This window comes from Urocitellus parryii, chromosome 15 (assembly GCF_045843805.1).
Source record: "Urocitellus parryii isolate mUroPar1 chromosome 15, mUroPar1.hap1, whole genome shotgun sequence".
NCBI lineage: Eukaryota > Metazoa > Chordata > Mammalia > Rodentia > Sciuridae > Urocitellus > Urocitellus parryii.
Window position 1 is genome coordinate 2145962 of NC_135545.1, and position 24704 is coordinate 2170665.

General features: G+C 53.8%; 3 protein-coding genes across 9 annotated transcripts; 1 reads left to right on the forward strand and 2 right to left on the reverse strand.

The window, feature by feature from the left end:
• The first annotated feature begins 4911 nt into the window (after positions 1–4911).
• Znf784 (zinc finger protein 784) lies at positions 4912–8031 on the forward strand. Its single transcript, XM_026381218.2, has 2 exons — positions 4912–5135; positions 6335–8031. The coding sequence occupies exons 1-2, from the start codon at positions 5058–5060 to the stop codon at positions 7226–7228; spliced, it is 972 nt and encodes a 323-aa protein (XP_026237003.2). The 5' UTR covers positions 4912–5057; the 3' UTR covers positions 7229–8031.
• A 2393-nt stretch (positions 8032–10424) lies between these two features.
• Znf865 (zinc finger protein 865) lies at positions 10425–20030 on the reverse strand. 6 transcript variants are annotated; one of them, XM_026381197.2, is made up of 3 exons: positions 19916–20030; positions 14175–14339; positions 10425–14000 (listed from the first exon to the last, which is right to left on the reverse strand). In XM_026381197.2, exons 2-3 carry the CDS (start codon positions 14184–14186, stop codon positions 10800–10802), a joined length of 3213 nt encoding a protein of 1070 aa, XP_026236982.2. In that variant the 5' UTR covers positions 14187–14339; positions 19916–20030; the 3' UTR covers positions 10425–10799. The 6 variants fall into 6 exon arrangements, with proteins under 6 accessions (XP_026236982.2, XP_026236980.2, XP_026236981.2 ...); XM_026381195.2 differs by having other exon boundaries at positions 14175–14587; XM_026381196.2 differs by having other exon boundaries at positions 14175–14590.
• A 1391-nt stretch (positions 20031–21421) lies between these two features.
• On the reverse strand, positions 21422–24453 carry Znf524 (zinc finger protein 524). Of its 2 annotated transcripts, XM_077793097.1 has the most exons (3): positions 24345–24453; positions 21794–22688; positions 21422–21588 (listed from the first exon to the last, which is right to left on the reverse strand). In XM_077793097.1, exons 2-3 carry the CDS (start codon positions 22648–22650, stop codon positions 21540–21542), a joined length of 906 nt encoding a protein of 301 aa, XP_077649223.1. In that variant the 5' UTR covers positions 22651–22688; positions 24345–24453; the 3' UTR covers positions 21422–21539. The 2 variants fall into 2 exon arrangements, with proteins under 2 accessions (XP_077649223.1, XP_026236991.1); XM_026381206.2 differs by lacking the exon at positions 21422–21588 and having other exon boundaries at positions 21640–22688.
• Between the last annotated feature and the right edge of the window lie 251 nt (positions 24454–24704).

A 24704-nucleotide genomic window follows, 5' to 3' on the forward strand; every position in this document is an offset into this window, starting at 1 on the left:
GGGCCTTAGCCACTAAGCCACATCCTCTGCCCTTTTTATTTTTATTTAGAAACAGGGTCTCACTGAGTTGCTTAGGAGCTTGTAAGTTGCTGAGGCTGGCTTTGAACTCATGATCCTCCTGCCTCAGCCTTCCCACCTGTTAGGATCACAGGTGTGGTCCACCTTGCCCAGCTCACTTAAGGTCTTCAATCTCATCCATAATATAGCAGGTATCAGTACTTCATTTATTTTTTAAGTTTTCTTATTTTTTTTTAGTTGTAGTTGGACACAATACCTTTGTTTTATTTACTTATTTTTATGTGGTTCTGAGGATCAAACCCAGGGCCATGCTAAGCGAGCACTCTATGGCTGAGCCCCAGTACTTCAGCCCCAGTACTTCATTTCTTTTCATGGTCAAATAGTATTTTATGTATGGATATACTACATTTTGTTCATTCATTTGTCAGTGCGATGGACATTTGAGTTGTTCCTGCACTTTGACTATTATGAAAAATGCAGTTATAAGCTTCTGATTATGAAACTGTTGTGGAAACCTGTGTATTTATTTCTTGGTTACATAACTGGGAGTGGAATCTGTGGGCCATATGGTGAGTCTTTTAACCAAGCAGTTGTAAAAGACAAGCCAGGCACAGTAGTGCATGCCTATAATCCCAGTGGCTGAGGAGGCTGAGGCAAGAGGATGGTGAGTCTGAATCAGCCTTAGCAACTCAGGGAAACTCTGACTCAAAATTAAATAAAATACAAAGGGTTGTGGATATAGCCCAATTGTGGAGCATCCCTGGGTTCAATCCCCAGTACCAAAAAAAAAAAAAAAAAAAAAAAAAAGTTTTGAGGCAAGGAGTCCAGGACCAGTGAGGAGAGGTGTCAGGCACCACATTTCACAGTCAGAAAGTGAGAGAAAGAAGCAAGACAGGACCCCACACCTCTGATCCCAAAACAGGACTCTTTATTCCATGTTCTAGTGATTCCATGTATCGTCAGGTTGTGCAACAGGCTGTCAGTGCCATGCCAGCCCCAACAGCCTCACAGATAGGCAACAGGAAGGAAGGAAGAAACCCAGAATTATTCAGCACCAGCTGCCTCCAGGATTCAGGCTGGACCCTGGGTGTTCCCGGTCTGTGGTGCTCTTACCACAACCCAGCCAAAAGGGTGTTCAGTGCTCACTCTGCAAAGTCAGTCGGACACTGGGAGGAAACCCATGTGCCCAAAGTCGCATAGCAAATGAATCCACAGATCTGGACCTGGGTTTGCCATCTTTGAAAACCCAGTCATTCCATTGAACCATGCTTTCCTCTTCTCATATTTAGTGACCTCAAGGTCCAGTAAACAAATCTTTATTGCAAAAATCCACTCAGTAACACACACTGGGGCATCTATATGCCTTCTCTGTGGATGCAGAAATGAAATCATTCTGGCTCTCAAGAACAGGAGAGCAGGGGCTGGGGGTGTGGCTCAAGTGGTAGCGCGCTCGCCTGGCATGCGTGCGGCCCGGGTTCGATCCTCGGCACCGCATACCAACAAAGATGTTGTGTTCGCCGAGAACTAAAAAATAAATATTAAAAAAAAAAGATTCTCTCTCTCTCCTCTCTCACTCTCTTAAAACAGGAGAGCAGAGAACAAATCTCATTTGACAAAGAGCTTCTCAATGAGGAACCACTTAACACCACAGAATGGCAAACATTTAAAAGTTTGTTCAACTAGTTGTTGGTATGGATGTCCACAAAGGGGCGGGGCGGGAGGGGGGGGCTCCAGGCATTGCCAGTGAGAATGTAAATTGGTAGAAATAATTCTAGCTTAATCCTAGCTAACACATGACACCTACTTTGTATTATACACTATTCCAAACATGTTAAAGATTTATTCATCATTGTAGCAACCATGTAATGTGTAACCTTACTTTTGTAAATTAGGAAACTGAGAGAAAGGGCTACTTATCTATTAGACTCAACAGGTACACACAGTGCCTAGAGTCTATCATACTCTCTTAGGGACTCAAAACATGTTTTTTTGTTTGTTTGTTTTTGGTACCAGAAATTGAACTCAGGGGCACCTGACCACTGAGCCACATCCCCAGCCCTATTTGGTATTTTATTTCGAGACAAGGTCTCACTGAATTGCTTAGTGCCTCCCTTCTGCTGAGGCTGGCTTTGAACTCGAGGTCCTCCTGCCTAGCCTCCCAAGCCACTAGGATTGCAAGTATGCAACACTGCACCAGGCTCACAAACATGGTTTAATTTATTTTTATGTTACAAGAAAGTCAGGCATGATGGTGCACATCTGTAGTTCCTGCTACTTGGGAGACTGAGGTCAGGGATCTCTTGAACCCAGAAGTTTGAGACACGACCAGGCAATATATTGATACCCCATTTCAAAAGCACTCAAAAGAAAAACATAATCCTTTCTCAGTTATGTTCATCTGCATACCAATGTAGTCATAAAATATACTTTGTAATGTATTTTAGGATCAAAAGGACCAAAAAGACAGTTTCCAGGGCCCATGAAAATCATAATGCAACCATGGCATTATTAAGTGTCTTACCTAAGATTTCCCAGACACTGAGTCACGGACTCATTGTATTTCCACCAGTGACTCAAATTTCTCGATCCAGCAATTCAACTCCCAGGTGTATAATATGTATCTTGCAAATTTGGTTGTTGTTGTTTGTGGCACTGGTGATAGAACACAGGGTCTGTGCATGCTAGGCATGCACTTTACCACTGAGCTACAACTGCAACCCCCAGGAGTATTATTAGAGAAAATTCCCTTTGGGTTCAAGAAGACATGAGCAATAACAGTGTGGCAGTGTTGTTTGTAATAATAAAAATTTGGACCAACCCAATGTCCACCAACAGAGAGTAGATGAAGGTAATGTAAATGATGTAGGTAAACTAGATGAAGATAATATAATTGTCAGTGGGTGTTTCCAATGAGCAATTAAACTGCAAGTATTAATGTAGACATGAAAACAATGCCAAGGCTGGGGGAGTTTGCCGCAGTCCGCCTGCAGCAAAATAGGGGGGGGGGGTGAGAATAACTTGTGTACCTTGATACAGCAGGAATGGGAGCCGTTTATGGTAGGACAACAGAGGTATTTATACATTTTGCACAGCTTATCCTGATTAGCATAAACTAGATACATCAGTCAACCAATAAGGAATCTCCACACTTAATGGCTCACTTTTGTTACTTTTCAAACCACTCCCTCTGGCATTTTGCCAGGCAACATCCAAACTTGTTTACGAACTCTAACATGCCCCTGGCAAAATACCAGGTGTTATTTTTTACTTTTTTATAGACCTTAACAGGAGTTAGAGTTTGCACTGAAGTTACACAATCTATTATAAAATTTTAAAACATGCAGAACAATTTCATATCTTTGCATACCTGTAGCAAAAATTTTAAAAATACATGCATGAACCTGGTGTGGTGGCACCCACCTGTCATCTCAGCAGCATGGGAGGCTGAGACAGGAGGATCACAAGTTCAAGACCAGCCTCAGCAATTTAGTGAGGCCCTAAGAAATTTAGTGAGACTATGTCTCAAAATTACAACAACAACAAAAAAACCCAATCATGCATGAGAATGATGAACAGTAGATGCAAAATCTAACAATTCCAGGCAAGGCAAGAGAAAGAGGAGAATGAATGTTGAGGTACACAGAGGCCTCAGGCTGTATGTGTTTTGTATATTTTAAATGTTGTTTTGTCGAGTATGAAGAATTATGTTACTCTGTATTCTTTCCTATGCAGAAGTAGTTCATAACAAAATAAATATAAGTAAAAGACTTTATATATCAGTTGAGATAGATTATGCTGCAGCAATAAATAAGCCCAAAGATCAAAGAAATTAATAAAAGTTTATTTTAAAGGTTACCTATCTGGGACTGTGGGTGTAGCTCTGTGGTAGAATGTGTGCTTATCATCTTGAGGACCTGGATCAAGGCAGAGTTCGCTACAGGACGATCTTAAACACATGCTTGCTGTAAACATTATATATCCAAGGCACCAGCTTTGTGTTCATAGTCACTCTGGAGCCCGGGCTGATGCAAACTTGACTTTGACCAACAATCTCTGCCCAAACCAGTAAGAATGGAAGACTGTGGGTCGCTCTATGGTTCTTCATGTGTACTGAAGGGATCACGCAATACTTTCACCTACAAGTCGACGACTACATTTAACTTCAAAGAAAAATGTAACCCTGGGCTGGGGCTAAGTGGCAGAGCGCTCGCCTAGCACGCAGGAGGCACTGGGTTCGATCCTTAGCACCACATTAAGGAAGTAAATAAAGACATCGTGTCTATATATATATATATATATATATTTTTAAAGCACCCTTATCATGTTCCCCGAAGGAACTGCAAACCTGGGAGCGACGGTCATGTTTTGGGTCTCCTGCCCTGCCAAGGAAACACTTGAGCGTCTCACGGTTCTTCTACGTCTCTTTTCTCCCAGGGCTGCAGTCCCGTCCAGGACAAAGGGGAGTGTCCAGAGAAGTGCAGTGACGAACTTCGACCGCAGCCAGGAGGCTGGAGGACCGCGAGCGGCGCGAGGAGCCCTGTCCTTGGTGCTGCCGTCGCCCCTGGCCCCGAGCGCGGCTCCCACACCGGCGGCTTCCTCTCGGCACCCGCGCGGCTGCGGTTCACCGAGACTCGTTCTCGACACCGACTCTGAGAACGCCTTCGATTCACAAACTCCGCACCCGGCGTCCTCACGCCCCGCAGAGAGGGGACCGCGACAACTTCACCAGCGAGGCTCCCGAGCAAGCCCGGCTCGGCCAGCGCCGTGGAAAGGCCCGTCTGGACGCCTCGCCTGCGCGAGCAAGGACCCCGGCCGCCCTCCGCGCTACCCGGCCGCCCTCGGCGCCACGCCGCCTCCCTCCACCCAGCCGCCTGCCTCCGCGCCGGCCCCGACCCGCAGGCAGAAGAGCGGCCCGAGCCCCGCCCCAGCCACGCCCCTCTCCACCGTGCAGTGCGCCGGCGCAGAACCTCTGACGCCAGCCCAAGCCCCACCCCCTTGGAGAGCGACCATTGGCCTCGGGGACGGGGCTTGGGCACAAGATGGCCGCTGCGCGCCCGGAGCACCCGAGTCCGAGCTCACGGATCCCAGAGTCGCGATCCCTGGAGCCGCCGGACCTGGTGGGCTCGATGAATGGGCCTGGGCGGGATGCCTCGAGGCGGGGGAGGTCGCAGGGCAGGGGGCGGGGCCTATGAAGGTTGGCGGGGGTGGAATCAGGGCCTGGGGGCGGGGCTTTTGGGGTTTCGCTGGGGCGGGGCCTAGGGAGGCGCCTATGGGATTCGAGGGAGTGGCCTAGAGGAGGCGGGGCCTGGCGACAGGGGTTGTCTGTGGTGCAGGATTGGGTCATGGTGAGGAATCCCAGGGATTCGTTTGCATAATTAGGGTGGTACCTTCATAGGGGCGGGGTCTTCGGGAAATTCTAGGGCTAGCCAATTTGGCTGGAAGGTTGAAAAGGTGACCCTGAAAGAGGGGTAATGACCAGGTCACAATGTAGGGGTGAAAGGATGATTCTGCAAGTGATGCCTCTCAATGCCCATGGGAAGATTTGTGGGGAGAAATGGGTGTCCCAGATGACTTTGGAACCTCCTCCTTGTTCCCCTCATTCAGGACTGGAGAGTAACTGGGGACATTCATTAATTCAACAAACATTTACTGAGCTGCTTGTTCAGGGTCTATAACAGAGGTGACCAAGACAGACAAGGATTGTGTTCTCTTGTAGCTTGCCATCCTGTGAGAGGAGAGAGACTATAAATGAGATTTTTTTTTTTTTGGTGATACATTCTATAAAGGAAATAAAAAGTGAGCTGATAGAGTGGGGGTTGGAGAGCTAAATTTAGATGACAGAAGTCAGCTGGGTGCCGGCTTCTGTTTACATTGGGGTCAGAGAGATAAGCAGGAGTCAGATCAGGGTGGCTACTATATCGAGGGTTTGGGGTTTTAATTGCATTTGGAGCCATGGGAGGGTTTTGAGTGGAAAGTGGCTTTATCTGATTTACATTTTCAAGAGCCCATTCAGGCTGCTCAAGAGAGGTGGATTATAAGGGGAAGAAGTGGGAACAGATTCCCTCTAGGAGGCTCTTTCAGCTATGGAAGCAGGACAGGGGTTTGAGCTTGGGTGGAGGAGAGGTGGCTGGGTCTTCGATATATTTTAGGCAAGAGGGAAGAGCTGAGGGCATGGGGTGGTATCCTGGGACTTGGTCATGACCTAGAAGGAGAGGGAGCAGTGGCCTGCAGAGAAGCAGACATTTAAGTAAGTGGGGGCTTCTGGGGAGGTCTCCAGGCAGGGTCCACAGGCTCCTTGTTCTTCTCCCCCTACCAGGTCCTGGCACCTGATGATGGCCGCCCCACCACACCCCCAAGTGACCTCATCGAGATCCAGGTGGTGAAGGTCACAGATACCTCCCTGGTACCAGAGCCACCAGAGCCAGGTTCTTTCCACTGTGCCTTGTGTCCAGCTGCCTTCCGACTGGTCTCCGAGCTGCTGTTCCATGAACATGGCCACCTGGCAGGCGCGGATGGGGGCGGGCAGGGTGGGGACCCAAGCCGGTGTCACGTGTGTGGTCACAGTTGCCCAGGTCCCGCCAGCCTCCGTGCTCACTACAGCTTACACACGGGGGAGCGGCCCTACCGCTGCCCGCTGTGCCCGCGGGCCTTCAAGGCCTTAGCGCCACTGCTCCGGCACCAGCACCGACATGGGCTGGAGCCAGGCACCTCCCGCAGGCCTCCGCAAGCCGCAGCAGCTGGAGAGCCAAGCCCAGGGGTGCCGCAGGAGAGGTCAGAGGTGGTGATGGCCGCTGCGGCTGCAGGCGCGGCGGTGGGGAAGCCCTTCGCTTGCAGGTTCTGTGCCAAACCGTTCCGCCGCTCCTCAGACATGCGAGACCACGAGAGGGTGCACACCGGCGAGCGCCCGTATCACTGCGGCATCTGCGGCAAGGGTTTCACGCAGTCCTCGGTGCTGAGCGGCCACGCCCGCATCCACACTGGCGAGCGCCCTTTCCGCTGCACCCTCTGCGATCGCACTTTCAACAACTCCTCCAACTTCCGCAAGCACCAGCGCACCCACTTCCATGGGCCGGGGCCTGGGTTGGGAGACTCTGGGAGCCAGTTGGGCTCACTGGTGGCTGAAGGGTCAGGGAGTGGGTGCGGGACAGATAGCACTCTGGAAGAGGGGCATGGGGAAATGGTGAAGGTGAAGGTGGAAGTTGACCAGTAGGCTGGGAGAGCAGGACTGGGGGTGATAATTCTGGAAGTAGAAGGCAGATTGCAGGGGAGGGTGTGGGCAGAAAGAGACAGGGGCAGAGCAGGGAGGTAGTGAGCTGCTGGTGTTGGAGCGGAAGGAGAGTACCAAGGTTGTGGACTCCCAGAGACCCACACTGCACCTAGGTGAGAGGCCACAGGAGGGGTAGTGCAGCCCTGTGTGTGCCCAGGTGAACATGATACCATGGGAAGCATTTCACTGCCCTGTTTGCATTCTTGTTAGGTTGTCCTTGGGCAAAATGTAGCCTGTAACAGAACCTGGACACTAAAAAATGGGAGCCAGGGTCAAGTGGAAGGTGGGAAAATCTCATCCACCATGTTGTTCCTGGTCTAGGCCTTCTGCAGAGTGCTGGACTATTTGGGGCTCCCTAAGGTGGACGGTGGTGGAATCTTTTCCTACCTCACTGTATTGCACTGGACTTGAGTTGCCTACAAACCCCCAGGCAGAAGATGTCCACCACTTACTGGCCCCTTTCTGAAGCTTTAGGCTTAGAGCCTGTGGTCCAACACGTCTGCAAAGAAGCCTCAGGCTTCTCTACTTTCCTCCACTCTGAATTTGAAGCAGTTTATTGCCTAGTCCCAGGCAGTCCCAAGGAAGGACTAGCTAATGGCAGCATGGCCTTCTGGCAGCACTGTGGAATAAGAGGACTTGAAAGCTGGAGGTGGGAAACCTCCAGTCTGTTCCTATTAAAGGACTTGATGAAGGGTTTCTCTTTGTCAGTCTTGTGTTTGGGTTGTCTTCTTTGAGGAAGTGGGGGAGCAGAGCCATGTTATGGTCTTCCATAAACATTTAAGTTGCACTGTACCACTTTCCAAGCCTGTGTTCTCATCTTTAGAATATGATTGAATAGGTACTGGCTGTTCAAACCTTTTATTTCTGTGTGGGAGAAGGGTTCAGGAAGGCTGGCACAATGTAGGGATCCTGCAGCTGGCACACTTGCTTACTCCCTGATCTGCTCAGGAGACAATAAACCACTAGTGTCAGTCCCAATCAGCCAGCACAAGACTGCCTGCAGATAAGTTAACAAAACTGACCCATTTCCCCAGGAAAACACTTGTTCTCCCCATCTCAGGAACCTGGACAGGTTCCTGTGGTCTTCCTCTGTCACCTAATCCCTTATCAGTCTCCCCATGTAGCACATTTAAGTGTCTTTGACATCTGAATACTTCATCATCACTATTCTTGTAGACCAAGCCAACAGTGACCTCACATCTGGATAACTGCACAGCAGCCCAGCTGAGGCCCTACCTTCTCCATTCTCCAACACTGGAGCCACTTGTATACTTGACACCAATCCACAGCTCCTTGTGACTTTTGAGAAGGGATCACAAATGTAAATACCTACCAGAGCTGCTTGGCCAGATTTAAAGGCAAAAGTATCTGTGAGGTGAAACATGGCAACTGACACTTGGGCTCAGTGTTGGCATTCAACAAGGAGTGGTGGGATCGAGAGCAAACGGAGCATTTACATTCACACCTCAGGAGAAGGTAATGGCACTCAGTGCCAACAGGGATGCAGGTTGGGTTTGATAGATTCTTCAAATTTTCAGACATTCCATTAGTTAACATTATGTAAAATCAAAGGATTTTACATAAAATCCTTAGATTCCACAATGTTGCTAACTAAGCCAAGCCCAGGGCCTTGAGCATGCTATCCAAGGGGTCTACCACTGAGCTACATCCCAATCATTGAAAGTTTTTGTTTTTGTTTTTTTAATGCACAAACTAAATGGTTTGAATTGCTTCCAGACTGGCCGCTGCCAGTTTTCAGCCTTTAGCCTAAAAAAACTTCCCAACTATACAGTTTAGAATTCAAGCCCCTTCAGGATCCAGCCACACACCCACTCCAACCTCCAGCTCTACTAGATTTCAAATTCTCCAGAATGGCTGGATTTAGTTGGAGACACCCCATCCTCTTCCTGGGATTATTTGCCCATGTTTCTACCTGGCAAGCTCTTGTTGCTTGATGCCACTGTTCAGGTCTCACCCTCCTTTCGAGGAAGCTTTTCTAACTCTTGCCCCAGTCTGGTAAGGTAACTACTCCATGCTCCCTCAGTCTTCAGTGGTTACTTCCACTTCCAGGTGACCTTGGAGCCCTGGAGCTCTGCTGTAGGCTGTCTCATGGTAGGTCTGCAGCATGAGAACTTGGCACACTGGGTTGCTGCCTTCTTGTGGGTCACACTAGACCTGCCCAGACAATGTCCCGTTTCATCTTCAAGTTTCAGTATTAAAGTACCCTGAGATGAGTCCCAATTCTACCATAAATTTGCCAGGTGTCCTTGGAGCTCATTTGTTCTCCAGGACCCCCATGCTCCTCTTCTGACAAGCGGGAAGACTATAAACTTGTACTGCAGGACATACACCACACAGTTCTGTGATGTATGAAAATGAGAGTTGCATAAGTTGGTTTTGTTTGTTTGTTTTTTGTTACTGGAGGTTGACAAACCCAGAGGTACTTTACCATTGAACTACATCCCCATCCCTTTTTATATTTTGTTGAGACAGGTCTCACTAAGTTGCCCAGGACAGACTTGAACTTGTCATCCTCCTGCCTCAGACTCCCAAGTTGCTGGAATTACAGGCATGTACCACCATGGATCTCTGAAAGGGCTTTTGAAACCCCAAATCATTGTCCTGGAGAGGCAGGTGCTACGAGTGAGCTGTAAATTGAGTCCACATGAGGCTGTGATATGCCTGACAGGAGTTCTCTAGTCTTCTGAAGGGTGAGGGCCATGTCTAACTCACCCAGTGCCCCAGCTTGGGACCTGAAAGACAGGGGCTCCAGGAAATGGTGGCAAGTGAGCAAACACTGAAAGTGCCATGCAGGGCAGTCTGTTCCCCTAGCCAGCTCTTGACAGGAGAAACCTACCTGTTTTGCTCACTTCCATTGGCCCAACCACTGGGCCAATGCTTGGAATGTGGCCAAACCTTAGTGAATACCAGCTGAAACACAGCTTGTGAGGCAGAGGGTGCCTGGGAATCACAATCCCCAAGGAAACAAGTTCTCAGCCTTGCATCTCGCCAACACTTAACCCCCACTCTCCCTGAGATCTGAAGATAAACTTCAACCACCCTGTTGATAAGATTTATTGTCCTCTGCTCTGTACAAGCTTCGTCTGCCACCCCACCCCCACCCCACCATCCAAGAGCACCCAGACCCCCCTTGTGCCCTCCCAACTCAGCTCATATCTGCTACCCAGCCAGATTCCAAAGGGGAGGCAGTTCAGATTAATCTCCACCAAAGAGCTCCCAGGGCAGAATGCTGCTGGGGGTGGCTAGTGAGGGTTACAAAAGAGGTTGGACAGAGGGTTCAGTTCAGTGTCTGACAGAACGAGGGGAGGTCCAGAGATCCAGGATGGGAGTGATTCAGTCTTGATTTGTAGGGCATGTGCCCTGAAGGAGACTCAAACATCTGAAGTTCAGAAGGACAGGTGACAGCAAGGAGGGGGAAGAGTCTGATCAGCAGCCCTAGGAGGGAGGAGTCAAGAAGGGACATCTGATTGGAGCGGCAGATAAAACTCTGGAGTCAGGCATCCTTCCCCAGGGCTCCTGCCCCTGCTCCAGGGCCCCCCAGGCCCTCGGCCTTGTGCACCAGACGGTGTTTCTTCAGGCCATAGGTGTTGGCGAAGCCCTCCCCACAGGAGGAGCAGCGAAAGGGCCTGCCACCCTGGTGGGCCGCCAAGTGCTTACGGAAGTAGCCGGGATCCTTGAAGGCCTTGAGGCAAGCAGGACAGCGTAGCTCGGGCCGCGGGGGCTCATGGGCGCGCTGGTGGCGCAGCACAGAGCTCAAGTAAAAGAAGCCCTTGCCGCAGTGCTCACAGCGGTAGGCGCGCTCGCCCAAGTGTAGCCGCTGGTGCTCCAGCAGGTTGGAGCGGTAGCGGAAGGTCTTGCCACAGGCACCGCAGCGCTGGGGCCGAGCCACTGCATGCAGCCGCCGATGCTCTGCCAGACTAGACGATTGTGCAAAGCGTTTGGCGCACACGCCACATTTGAAAGCCCGCTCACCAGTGTGCACCACGCGATGCTGCCGCAGGTACCATGAGCGCAGAAAACCTCTGCCACACACACCACAGCGATAGGGCCGCTGCTCTGTGTGGCATCGCTGGTGGCGCATCAGCAAAGCTGCCTCCCAGAAGCGCTTCCCACACACCGGACAGCGGAAACCCCGCTTCTGCCGATGGCTGCGGCGGTGCAGGAGCAAGTCATAGGCGCCCGCGAAGCTCTGGCCACAGAGGCCACAGCCCAGGGTCCGCCGCACCAGGTGCACGTACTTATGAGTCACTAGGCCCAGGAAATGCTTGAAGCTCTGGCCGCATGTGGCACAGCTAAAGCGTTCAGGACCCGAACTGGCACCTCCACCGGCCCCGGCTACTGCAGCCCCACCGGCGTCCTCGCCCCCAGACACTCCTGCTAGCGCTGCTACAGCCGCCCCTACTTCTCCTGCCAGCCCGTTGTCCAGCACGCTGGCCGCATCAGTGGCGCTGGAGCCATCAGGGGGTTGGGAGCCACCCGGCGTGGGTGCCAGCAGGCGTTCTGGGGCAGCCTGGTGGACCAGCTTGTGCCACATGAGGTTCTCGATGAAGCCAAAGGTCTTGCCGCAGGCATCGCAGCCGTACGGCTTCTCAGACATGTGGGCTTCCTTGTGGCTCATGACGTGGAAGAGATCTGGGAAGTGTTCTCCGCAGTCTGAGCAGGCGTAGCTTAGCCCATCCGTGGGCCCCCCAGACGCGGCGGAAGCCCCAGGCCCACAGGCTCCTGTCGCACCCTGGGTGGTGGGGAGGCCAGTGGCCCCGGCCAGGGCACAGGGCAGCTGCAGCCGGTGAACCTGGCGGTGACGGGTAAGGCTCTGTGGGTAGCCAAAGACTTTGCCGCAGAGCTCGCACTTGTAGGGCCGCTCGCGGGTGTGCACCACGTGATGCTTGCTCAGGTGGAAGGATTCGCGGAACCTCTTCCCGCACACGGGGCACTGGTGGGGCTTCTCTCCAGTGTGAATGCGCTCATGGCGCTTCAGGGTCTCCCGGCGCCCAAAGCCACGCCCGCAGATGCCGCAGCAGAAAGTCTTTCCTGGGACACCGGCGCCAGAGCTTCCAGCCCCGCTGGTCCCTGCCCCACCAAGCAACAGCGGATGGGCACCCAGGAGTGGGACTGGCACGGCGCCATAGACCACGGCCGCTGCAGCCGCTGCGGCCTTTTCGCTGTCTGTGGTGGGTGGGTCCGGAGGCAGGAGGTAGGGGCCAGGGGGAAAGGTGGGTGGCGGTTGCGGGACAGAGGCAGCGCCGTCCTTGGATGCCTCCGAAGCTGCAGGCTGGGCATGGGCAGCCTTGTGCCGAAGTAGGCTCTGCGGCGCTGAGTAGGACTTGCCACACAGGTCGCAAGGGTACACCGGCCGAGGGCTCCCCGCCCCCGCGTGGGCCGCCTGGTGCTTGAGGAGGTAGGAGGCATCCCGGAAGGCCTTGCCGCAAATGCCGCAGGGGAGGCGCAGGAGGTCTGCGGAGTGTGTCTTCACGTGCCGCTTGAGGCTCTCCCTCCGGTTGAAGCTCTTGCTGCACACGGAGCAGGAGAAGGGCTTCTCGCCTGTGTGGATGATCTGGTGCTGGTGAAGGTGGCTGGGCTTCTTGAACACCTTCCAGCAGAGTGGGCAGGCAAATGGGCCCTCACCACCTGCAGTGGACGGAGGGGGCACGCCAACGCCTGCAGGGGCAGTGGGGGCGGTGTTGGCATCCCCAGAGGTGGCAGGCGCGGAAGGTGTGGCTGGGGGGCCAGAGGAAACCGTGGTGGGGACAGCAGCGGCCGCACTGGCTGTGGGGACTGGGAGACCCAGTTGAGGGAGTGGGGGTCCGGGCTGTGGTGGACCCCCGGCAGCTGGTGGCACATCCTTGTGACAGCGGCGGTGGCGTATGAGGCTGGAGACATGGTTGTAGGTGCGGCCACAGACGCCGCATTCGTAAGGCCTCTCCCCGGAGTGGACTAGCATGTGCTGCACCAGGTGCGAGGACTGCTTGAAGGACTTCTGGCACACACCGCAGGGGAAGCGCCTCTCCATCAGGTATTTCAGCCTCCGGAAGTAGCCCTTGTCATCCTTGGTTGGGTCGCAGGCCGCCCCTGCGGCGGGTCCTGGTGGGTTCTGCGAGGGGGCTGGAAGTGGCCCTGGTGCACCTGTTGGAGCACCCAGCCCAGGTGCTACCCCCGGCCCAGAAGCCGGCCCTCCTCGTTTCAGGTTTCCAAACAGGTGCTGGTGTCCCGAGAGGTCGACGATACCCCACTGTGGGGCAGGGAAGGCAGCGTCAAAGAGCGGAGGCGGAGGGGCCCCAAAAGCGGGTGGCAGGGGCGGATCTGGCTTCTTGGCTTGGGAAGAGGACGACGATGAGGAGGACGACGACGAGGAGGAGGAGGAGGAAGAGGATGAGGAGGAGGAGGAGGAGGAAGGAGCCTCCGCCTTGGGTTTGAAAGTAGATTGGGGTGGGTAGTCATATTGGGGAGGTGGGGGCTGGGGCGGAGGCTGAGGTAGGGGCCCGGGGGCACAGGGCAGGGCTGCCACGGCCTTGGCATGCTCCCCATACAGTTCCATGGGCTCGAAGCGCTGGTGGTTGAGGAATTCCAAGAAGTCAAACGGGTAGCTCTGGAAATGAACCCCGTCCTCGCCCCCGATGCCGCTGCTCCCACCACCCCCGGCGCTGCTGCCTGCCGGGTTTGCCTCCATTTCTGGCAGATGGGGAGAAGGGAGACCCTGTAAAGAGGAGGATTGGGCTGAGGAAAGGCGGCAGGCCCCTGGCCAGCAAAGGGAGCTGTGTATCCAGCCTCTTGTCCCCCAACTTTCCCTCTCACTGCACCAGCCCCGGCCCTCCCCTCCCTTTCCCACTTCCCTCCATCTCTCCCCAGCTTTTCCAGGGACCTCACATACCTCCCAGTCCATCTCCAGATCCTCCCCCTCACCACCTGCAAGTCCATTCTCTCCTTCTCAGTCTAGCTCCCCTGGCACTGGGGGAGCCTCTGATCTCAGTTCTAAGACTCTCTGTCACCTCGGGTTCCACTTTCTGTTCTCAGTCCCCTCAGGACTTGCTTGCCTCTGTAAAATGAGGGTAACAGCAGCTCTGTCAGATTCGGAGAGTGGGCTCCAGAGCGAGAATGCCAGGTTCAACTCTAAGCCCTGCCACTTTCTAACTAAGCGACCACCTCATCTCCAAAGGGGGAAGAAGAGCATATCCCTAGGCCACAGGGCTGTTACGAGGACGCAGTGTTGGCACGTGGAAGCTCTCGAGGTAAAGTGCTGCTGGCATGAATGGAAAGTATCACCACGTGTCGTTACTGCTACTGCTTCTAGGAGTAGAAAAGGGAAGTCAGAAGGCAAGAGAACAGGAAGAGCCGGTCCTGGGGAAGGGGCTCTCCCGGAATTCAAGGTGGGAAGAAGTGTCTGCTTGCAAGGGTGCTGGTGTTTCTGGAGGACAGCCTGATCCAGACAGCAACTCACAGGCCCTGCGACTGGGAAGACATTGTTTAAAACAGGGCTGGAAGTCCTGAACTGCAGGGGGACTGAAGAGGCCGGCACAGCACATAATGGAACACATCTGTCCCCTGAGCTTTGCACACAGCCATGATGACATCACACACCTGGGGGAGCTCAAGCAAGCACTCCCAGCACCTGCCTAGGAGTACTTAACACCCCAGACTGCAGCTGTCCTGTCTGAACAATCGCCCCAGCACTGTCTCCTGCAGTTGCTCTGAGTTCTCAGGACCCAGCCAGCCTTTGAGCCAATAAGAGAGGTGCCCATGGGATCTGCTACATGCCCATCATCCCTACCCTTGGGGCCTGGCTCAGTGTCCAGCCCACTTTAGGAACCCAGGGGCCTCCCAAGACACAGACCCCCATCCTCCGTCAGCATGGCAGGTTCTCTCCTCCCACAGGTAAAAGGTGAGTGCCTCCTCCACCCCCTGTCCACCGGAGTTCGATATTTTTATCTCCAGCTGAGTGTCCTTGTCCTTGGACAAGGCTTGACATCCCATGCCCTTCATACTTTCTCCATTTAATCTCTCTCCAGAACCTAGGTCGGGCCCCAGGGGTTAGGAGAAAACACTCAGTGCAGGAATGCTGGGCTTAGGGGAGCAACCTGGGGTGGTGGGAAGGTGGACATTACCTGTTACTAACAGCTGTGGCTGGCTGGCATTTCCACAGGCTGCCCACCTTTCTGAGCACATTATCCTGTTAACTCACTGAATCCCACCAAAACTGAGATGGGATATTTGTTCTCTCCATTGAAAAGGTGAGAAAATAGAGGCACAGAGGGGCCAAGTGACTTGCTCAAGGTCATAGAGCAACAGTCTATAAGGGAGCAACTGGCCTGAGCAGCTAGAAGCTGTGTCCTGGGAGTGGAGGCAGGAGTCTTATTCCCTCTTATTCCACATCCTTCTGGGTAGGAGGGAGGTCTGCACAAGGAACCTGGTAGGAGGGGTGTTGGCTACTATCTTGGAAAAAAAAAAAAAATCAACATGGATCTTTCCTTCTGCCTGGAATGTTCTTCCTCAGATCCTCCTTCTGGTGGCATTCCCAGGCCACCATTCCACTCTTCTCTACATCCCAGTCACTGCCACTGGCTGGTGATGTCCTCCTCGCTGTGTGTTTACTGTCTGGCCTTCCTTGTTCCCTAATGTGACCCCAGGACCCAGCACAGCACTCATGGACACTGGGTCGGCACCTGACAAATACTTGCCGATGTGTAGAAATTAAACCCCTTCCTAAATCTCCAAAGGGTCCGTGAAGAAATCACAAGGGAAATTTGAAAATGCTTTTTGCAGTGAATGAAAACAAAACCACAACACACCAAAGCTGAAGAAATGCAGCCAAAGCAGTGCCCAGAGGGACAGGACCGCCGCGAGCACCCGAGCTGATGAAGCTCTGTGGAGCGAGCAGGTGCAGGCCAAGCTGACTGCTCCCCAGGGAGCAGACAGCAGGCTTTGGGAACAGTGCTGTGGCACAGAGGGCAAGGTGGGCAGGTGTGTGTGGGGGGGCATTAGTGGGGAGAGAACGGTCAGTCTCAAGATGACTTCCAGTGGGAAATAAGATACTTCCTCTTTCTGAGGACTCAGTGAGCTTCACATTGTCTCTCTGAGGGGAAATGTGTCACAGAAGGGCTTTATGCAGAGAGGCATACTGGGGAGAGAGGTCCCCCAGTGAAAGCTGTGACCGCTCACATCTACACTGGCCCAGTTTGATGTGTACCATGTCCTTAGTGCCTCACAACAGTCTGGAGCCATTCTTGGTCCCATCTGCTAAGTGGGGAACTGAGGAGCTGAGTTATTCCCCCAAGGTCACATAGCCAGTAAGAGGGAAACCAGGTTCTTGATTCTAGTTGTTTCTGATGTCAGGACCTGTGAGTTATTCAGCTGCAACACAGCAGCTCATGATGAAATTCCAGCCTGTTGTTATCTAACAGTGATGCACAGAGGCACGGAGCCCTGGGTAAGAGCCTCCCACCAGCCAAGCACTCTTCTAAACCCTCCTCCCAAACACCCTATGAGACAAGTTAAATTAATCTGGTGTTTTTTTCCTTCTGGTACTGGGAAATGAACCCGGGGCACTCTACCAACGAGCTGCATCCCCAGCCTCCCCCACCACTTCTACTTTTAAATTTTGAGACAGAGTCTAAGTTGCCCAGGCTGACCCAGAATTTGGGACCTACTGCCTCATCATCCAGGGTTGCTGGGATTACAGGTGTGCATCTCCATGCCCAGATGGTTACACATATTGACTATGAAATACAAAGGAAGTAACTAAGAAAGTAACCAAGAGGTAAATTATTCTCCCAACATCACACAGCAGGTGTGACTCCCTACATATGCCTTCAGTATTTTACCCGGAGACAACGGTGGAGCCCCCATTCCATTGTATACTGGAGACATGATCTGCTTCACCCACCTCCCTGCCACCTAATCTCAATCTCTTGGGTGGACCCAATCCATGGTAAGCCACTGACATTTGTTAACTCTACTGTTTGTTGACTCATGTGACTTGTCTCAACTTCACAACAAACTCATAAACATTACTATTCCCATTTAAAGATAGGACAAGAGTCAAACCATGACCTTCTTCTAATCAAAACCCTACAGTGACTCTACTCAGAGCACAACTGAGACCTTAGGATGACCTCCACCTCCCCCACAGGCCCCCACAGACACCAGTGTGTCCGCTCCAGCCATGCTCAGGGCTGCTGCCTTGCCCAAAGTGCTCTGACTCCTTCTCTCACCTCCTTCCTGTCTGGTCCACTTTGTCTTCTCAAACTGGCTCTTGGTGACCACTGTGGCCCACATCCCCACTGCTTCATCTCCTCCACACCACTCACCATCAATTAATGCTCCACACGTTCTGCCAGCCTGTCTTGTTTTGCTGGTCTCCCTCTCCAGAGAGAGTGGTGTTTTCTGTTGTTTTTTGTTTTTTTTTTTTAATATTTTGTTGTTGTTTTCAGTACTGGGAATTGAACCCAGGGCCTTGCGCATGTAAGGCAACTGCTCTAACTGCCTGTTACAACCCTAGCCCTTTAAAAAAAATGTTTTTGTATAGAGGCAGGATCTGGCTAAGTTGCTCACAATGGCCTCAAACTTAAAATCCTCCTGCCTCAGCCTTCCAAGTAGCTGGGATCATAAGCTGGTGCCACTGCAGAGGCAGGGGGAAAAAAAAAAAAAACGGGGGTGGCAGATACTGGAAAATGAACCCTGGGGTGCTTTACCACTGAGCTACAACCCCAGTCCTTTTAATTTTTGAGACAGGTTCTCACCAAGTTGCTTAGAACCTTGCTAAGTTGCTGAGGCTGGCCTTGAACTTGCAATCCTCCTGCTTCAGCCTCCTAAGTCACTGGGATAACAGGCACCAAACCCAGCTCAGAAGCAAAGTTTACATTTTGTTCACTACTCTGTTCTCAGGACCAACAAGAGTGCCTGACTTGATAAGAACTCATTGATTAAATTAATGAAGGAGGGGAAGAGAAAAAGTGATTGAAGAAAGTGCTTTAAGTTATGAGCCCTAGTAGCCCCTCTTAATCATTTGCTCCTGGGGAGAGGGTGTTAAAAGCAGCTCTGTGGTGGGCTACAGTTGTCCAGAGGAGTGGAATTTACACCCAAATCTAACTTTTTGTCCTATGGCTTATTGGAGAGTGAGGGAATCTTGGGTGAGGTCTTCCTGAAACCCCAGCCCTATAACTCTGTCTCTTTAGCCCACTGTATGACTTTGGATTTCCATGGATTTTGATTTTTAGATGTCTGTCCTCTTGACATCATATCCAGTCCACATGGACTGGGATTTTTGCCTGTTTTGTTCTTGTGGCATTCCTAGGGTGAAGTGGGCACTCATAAAATAGCTGCAAGTGTGTGTGTGAACAAATGAATGATGTGCCTTCGGGGCTTGGGCCAGAAGAGGTGTCCTAGGCTCTCTGCCATCAGTCTTCCCTCCAACCCTCTTCCCTTCAACTTTCATGCTCCACCCTCACCAGCCTCCTCCGCTGCTCCTCTACTCACCCTGGTCACAGTGCCCTGTCCCCCCTGGCTGTTTACCAAGATCTTTGCCTTGCTAAATTACCTCTCATGATTCAGGTTTCACTTCTGAAGAGGCTCACCAGCCTCCTGGAGAGCGAGCATTATACTGCTTATTTGTTTTCTTGTTTCTGATCTGCCTTAATTAAATTTTAAAACTTCATAAGATGAAAAACTGTCTGCACCTCTCTCCTTCCCAACTATATGCCCTGGACCTGGAAGGGTGAATAGTCACTCCATGAACAACAAATGTCTACAGAAAGAGGTGTGTTGCACGCTGGTGGAGCCAGGGAACCTTCCCTAGGAAGTCCAGGGAAGTGTCATGCAAGCTGGCTGCAAGTGACTACAGAACTGGCTAAGGCTAGGGGAAGGAGAACATTCTAAGAACATCCCACTGCCGTGCTCTGTTCTAGAGCAGAAGTACTGAAGGCAGAGGAGGCCAGGATGAAGGCAGGAGCAGAGTCTAAGCAGACAGGTTTTTTCTGCTGGGGGCCTGGGGGGGGGGGGCGGCAGGAGGGAAGAAGTGGGTATTAAAGGGGAACGCTAGAGGGAGCTGTTCGTTGAGGGGTGTGTTGAAAGGGGTATTCTTGAGCGGAATTAAGGAAGGGTTACATGAGTAAATAGCATTTTGATCAGAATAGAAAACATTTTTACGACAAAAGGGGCTCTGGGAGTGGAATGTATGTAATCATCGTTAGTGGGGGACAGTTATGTCGCAAAGCACGAATGCAGCCCTCTTCGGAGGCAGTCCTTTAGGATTCACGAGCCACTGCACTACAAGAGGAGCAATGCTGGTGGCATCGAGGGGACTGCCCTGCAAAAGAAGCAATGACGGTGAACTATGTGAAAGAGATCCTAGAGAAAGCATTGGTGGGGGGCCTGGCAGGTGAGGGGACCGTCACGAATGAAGGCGCTCTGGCAGCCGTCCGAGCAGGGGGCGTTCATGCGGGACACATCTGGAGCGGCCTTTTGGAGAGCAATGTGGGGGGGAGCCCTGGCTAGCGCCCGGCAGAGAAGCACTGACGTTCTGGGGGGGCGTCCTGAGGACCGCTGCAGTCCAGGGCGGAGCCCCCCGCCCCCGCCGCCCGGGCCCCCGGGCCCCCGGGCCGCGCGCCCGTCACTCACCGGCGCCGGGGTCTCCGCCGGGAGGAGGCCGAGAAGGCGGAGGAGGCTCCGCCGCTCCGGGGAGACCCGAGGGCCCTACCGGAAGTGCCACCCCCTCCCCCTCCCCGGCAGCCCCGCGCCGCCCGCCCGGAAGCGGAAGTCGCGCCCGTTCCCGAGGCGCCGGCGTGGAGGACGGAAGGAGGCGGTAGCGGCGGCGGCGGCGGCGGCGCGGGGAGGGGCAACGCGCCTGCGCACTATCGCGGGGACAAGGGCGGGGAAGGCCTAGGCGGCTTCCGGTGGGTCAGCGGAGTCAGGTGCGCCTGCGCTATGAGTGCCCGCTTCTTCCTCCGGCACCGCCCACGAGCTGCGGACATCCGGTTAAGGCACACCCTGAGCTCGGGTCCCACGCTTGGGCCACGCCCCCGGACTTTGAGCCACGCCTACCTTGTTGCAATCTTTATAGGCCCCGCCCTCGCCCCAAACCTGTACCCTTCGCCCCACCTCCACCAAGTTTCTCCCTCTTTCCTCTCTCCAAGACTCTGTGCTCTGGGGCTCCACCCTCCCTCCCAAGCCCTGCCACGCCCCTTCCAAGCCCTGACCGTGTGTGTGTGTGTGTGTGTGTGTGTGTGTGTGTGTGTGTGTGTGTGGTGGGGGGGGGGCGGCTCTTAAACTGTGTCTGCCCCGTGGATTTAAGCCCTGTCCTTCTTCCCTCATAACTTGTGTGTATGGTTATGCCTCACACCTAAAGCATCGCCTTGAAGCAGTGGTTCTTGAGTAGCAATGATCCGTCTCCAGCTCCTTGCCCCAAACCTCTCAGTAGAAGAGACCTATGTGGTGGGGCCTAGCGTCTGTGTTTGAAAATACTTCAGGAGGGTCTCTTGAGCTCAACCACAGCTTTACCACACTTGACACTGCTCCCCTCACATAACTCCATAAACCTCCCAACTCAGCCCTACCTCAAGTAGGGAAGCCCAGATCTATTCAGCTCCCCCTGCTAAGTTCCCCCTCTCTCAGGTACCTCCTTCTCCTAGTCATGTCCACCCCCCAGCATTTTCTAACAGTTAAGTCCTACTTCTAATGCTTTGTCATTCGAAAGCTCTCTTTCTAGTCCCATCCCTCAGGTAAACTCTCGCCCATTCTCTGGAAGTCATTCTTTTTCTTCTGGCCAACCTTAACCTCTTTAAAGCATCCCCAGCCTTTGCACCTTCTAAGACCCGCCCTAATGCCCCCTAACTGCCCAATAAGGCTTGCACCTCGGCCAAGCCCCCCCCCTTCTTTTGATAAACCCTACGGAAATTCAGTCCTCTTATCTTCAAGTTTTTTTTTTTTTTTTTCCTTTTTAGTGCTGGAGGTTGAACCCAGGGGCTTGCATATATGCAAGGCACACATTCTCAACTGAGTTCTATCTCAGCCCTCAACTCAGTGTTTCATTGCAAACTGTGGGTCCACGGAGGCAGGACCTACAGTGTCAGGAATTTGGCAAGGATGAGGGGAGCCTAGAGTCACATTTGCATAGAAGTTCACTGTTTTACTTAGTCTGGCTTTTTATTGGTAGTACTTTGGGGTCGGGTGGAAATGGGAGAGGAGCAAAGGCTTCTTCTGAGCCATTCTTTGGCGCCATGCTAGCGAGGCACGTGACATGGGGTTATTTGGAATCCCAAGCACTTCTGTCAGGGCGGTGCAGCCGCTGAACACTGCAACGGAGAAGAGGCATCATCATGGAACACACACAGGAAGCCAGTAGGCAGGGATTTATTGCCACAGCCCCTGCCTCCAGGGGCCTGTTAGTCCGTAGGAAGGTGCCACAAGGCAGCAGGACCTGGAGGTGTAGGTCCCTAGCCTCGACCCCCTCCCAAGACAGGAAGACCACCAGAAGCGAGGGTGTCCTGGCCCACTTGCCTGGGCCCGGTGCCAGCTGAGCTCCTGGCTGTAAGCCAGGACCGGGAAGCAGAGGCCGAGGGTGCAGGACAGGCGGGCTCCTTCCCCTCAGGCCCTTCCTCACACACCCCAGCCGTGGCCGGGATGCCTTCTTCTTCGTCCCACGGCGTCTGGGGCCTTGGGTCAGGGGGACACAGGGGCATTCCCAAGGCCTCTGGGTGCTTGCGTTTGGAATGGCGCCGCAGGGTGTTGGCCTCGGTGAAGCGCAGCCAGCACACTGGGCACTGGTATGGGCGCTCACCGGAGTGCACGCGGTGGTGATGTGCCAGCTCCCCTGCCTCGCGGAAGCGGCGCGGGCACAGCTGACAGCAGAAGGGCCGCAGGCCCGCATGGATGTTGCAGTGTCGCCGCAGGTGGCTGGACCGCTTGAAGGTCTTGCCGCAATCCTTGCACTCATGCGGCTTCAGCTCCGAGTGTGAGATGCTGTGGCGCTCCAGGTCGGAGAGGTAGGGGAAGGCGCGCAGGCACACAGGGCAGAAGTGCGGGGCCCTTCTGGAGACAGAGCCCTGGAGCCCACCTGCAGCCGACCTTTCTGAGACTGTATAGGGTACACCCTGATCATCGATCAACAGGAGGTCGCTGCCACCACCACTGCCCACCTGTGAGGTCAGCTCCTGCGCCAGCGGGGGCTCCTGCCCTGACTTGGGGGGGCGGCCGCGCTTGCGAGGGAAGGAGGCCTTGAGGGTCCGATTTGAGGAGGCGGCTCCCCCGGGAGGTCTGCCTCTGCGGCCCCGGGGAACGGGAGGAAGTAAGGCCAGAGGTTTCTCTTCCTCCCCAGTCAAAGTCGAAGGCAACGGGTCTGGGCTGGGGGTGTCCATTGAGCAGTGAGGGGCTTGGGTCTGGGCACTGGAGCCGGCTAAGAGGAGAGAGGGGCAGCGTCAGTGTGGGGAGGGTCTCCAGCACCCCGTGTACCCCAACATGTCACCCAACCCTGGCTCCAAGTCTCTTGACCTGAATATGATTGACCTCACCCAGACAATTATAGCCATGCTGGTGGGTAAAACAATAAGATAATTTAGTACTGGATCATAAACGGGCACTGCCCTGATTTCCACAAATGTCCCCCATGCCCCACAATCTGTTCCCTTAACCAGGGAATTCAAGATCAACATTAGCTAAATAAAGAAAAATAAGGGTTCAACTGAGAGTGCAAGCCTCAAAATAGCCCATCAAATTCCAGAGCCATAGAGGTCTCAGAGATTTCCTTCCTGATTGGCAGAAGAAGGGAAGAGTTCAGGACTAGAAGAAAGGAATCAGTCCTAGGGGAAGTTTGACCCTAATTCGTGCATAAGGAAACTTATCCACATTGCTAAGTTTGGCCTCTGGAGTCAGATATCCCAAGTTCAAATTCAGAGTCTGTCACTTCCTCTCTCTGTGGCCTTGAGCAACGTGTTCACTTCTCCCAGCTCAATTAAGTCTTTCACAAAATGGGATTCTGTTCCACTTGCCCGCCCAGACATGCCATAGGACAATATTTTACACAGAAGAGCCCTCATTAGCACCATGCCCTCTTCATTAGCATCATGCCACAGCTAAGTCTCACACCAACCTCCTGAATGAGGATGCACCTTCCCCATTTTGCAAATGGGGTAACTGAGATACAGGAAAGCCAAATCAGCTAAGTTCCCTCTGATAGTTAGTGCAAGGCCAAGACTCCAATCCGGTGTTGCTGACCACAGTGGCTCAGGGAATGAGAAGAAATGGACCCAAGGAGATAGAGGACAGCATGAAGACTCTCAGACCCAGGTTTAAATCCAGCTCTACCCATAATAAGCAAGTGGTTGTACGTCTCTGAACCAGTTTCCTTCTCCGTAAAATGCTATATCTGGTTTGTGGGAGAGTAATAACGAATAAGGAAGGGGCTTTAAAATGCCCCAACCTACTAGTGCACAGTGAAACGACAACCAACATCACCATCTTCCCGGAGCCAACTACAACCTGGGAGCATGAGATCGGGGCATAACTGGAGGGCTAGCACGAGGGCGCCGCGCCCCCGTTTAGACTTATTTTTTGGTGGTGCTGGGGACGGAACCCAGGGCCTTGACTATGGTAAGCAGGTACTCTACCACCCGCAGCCCCCAACCCCCTTTAATAGACACACAGCGGCCTGAAATCCAAAGCGCGAGAATCTCTCAACGACCATATGGTTCGCTCCCGTGGGGTAACCCGGACCGGGAGGTGGACCTCTGAAACACGGGAGGAGAGCACCTGGTCCCTCGACCCTCCCCCACTCCTATTCCTTGCGGGCGCGCGCCCGTCGGACCGGAGCGGTGGAGCCCGCGCGCGGGGCGGGCCCTGCGGGGGCGGCGGCCAATGAGCGGCGCGGGGGCCGCAAGCAGCGAGAGCTGCCAGGAGGGGGTCTGCGCGCGCGAGCCCGGCGGCTCCGCGGGGCGCGAGGTCGGCGCGCGCAAGGGCGAGCGCGGGAGCAGGTGTTGGGCCGCGCTCCGGCGCGCTCCCGGCCACCTCTCCCCCATCCCCCTCCCCCCTCCCGGGTCCCCCGCCTCCCGGGTACCTCATTTGCATGCCGCCTTGGGCTCGCGTGTGTGCACGCGCGCGGGGGGCGACGGGCCGGCGCGTGGGAAGGGGCGGGGGCGAGGGGGCCCTGCCCCTCGGCGGCGGCGGGGCGGGGGCGGGGGCGCGCGGGCCCGGCCCCGCCCCTCGGAGCGGACGCCAGCGGCCCCTCCCCTCGCCGCCCGCGGGGAACAAAGGGTACTCGCTGGGTCCTAAGGACCGGTCACGTTCGTGCAGGCAGAGACGCACAAGTCGCCGGATTTGCCCCAGTGGGAATGAGCCCATCACCACATCCCTGACCACATCAAAATGCCTTTCCTCCCAGAAAGCACCCAACCGGGTGATCCAATCAAAGATGGGT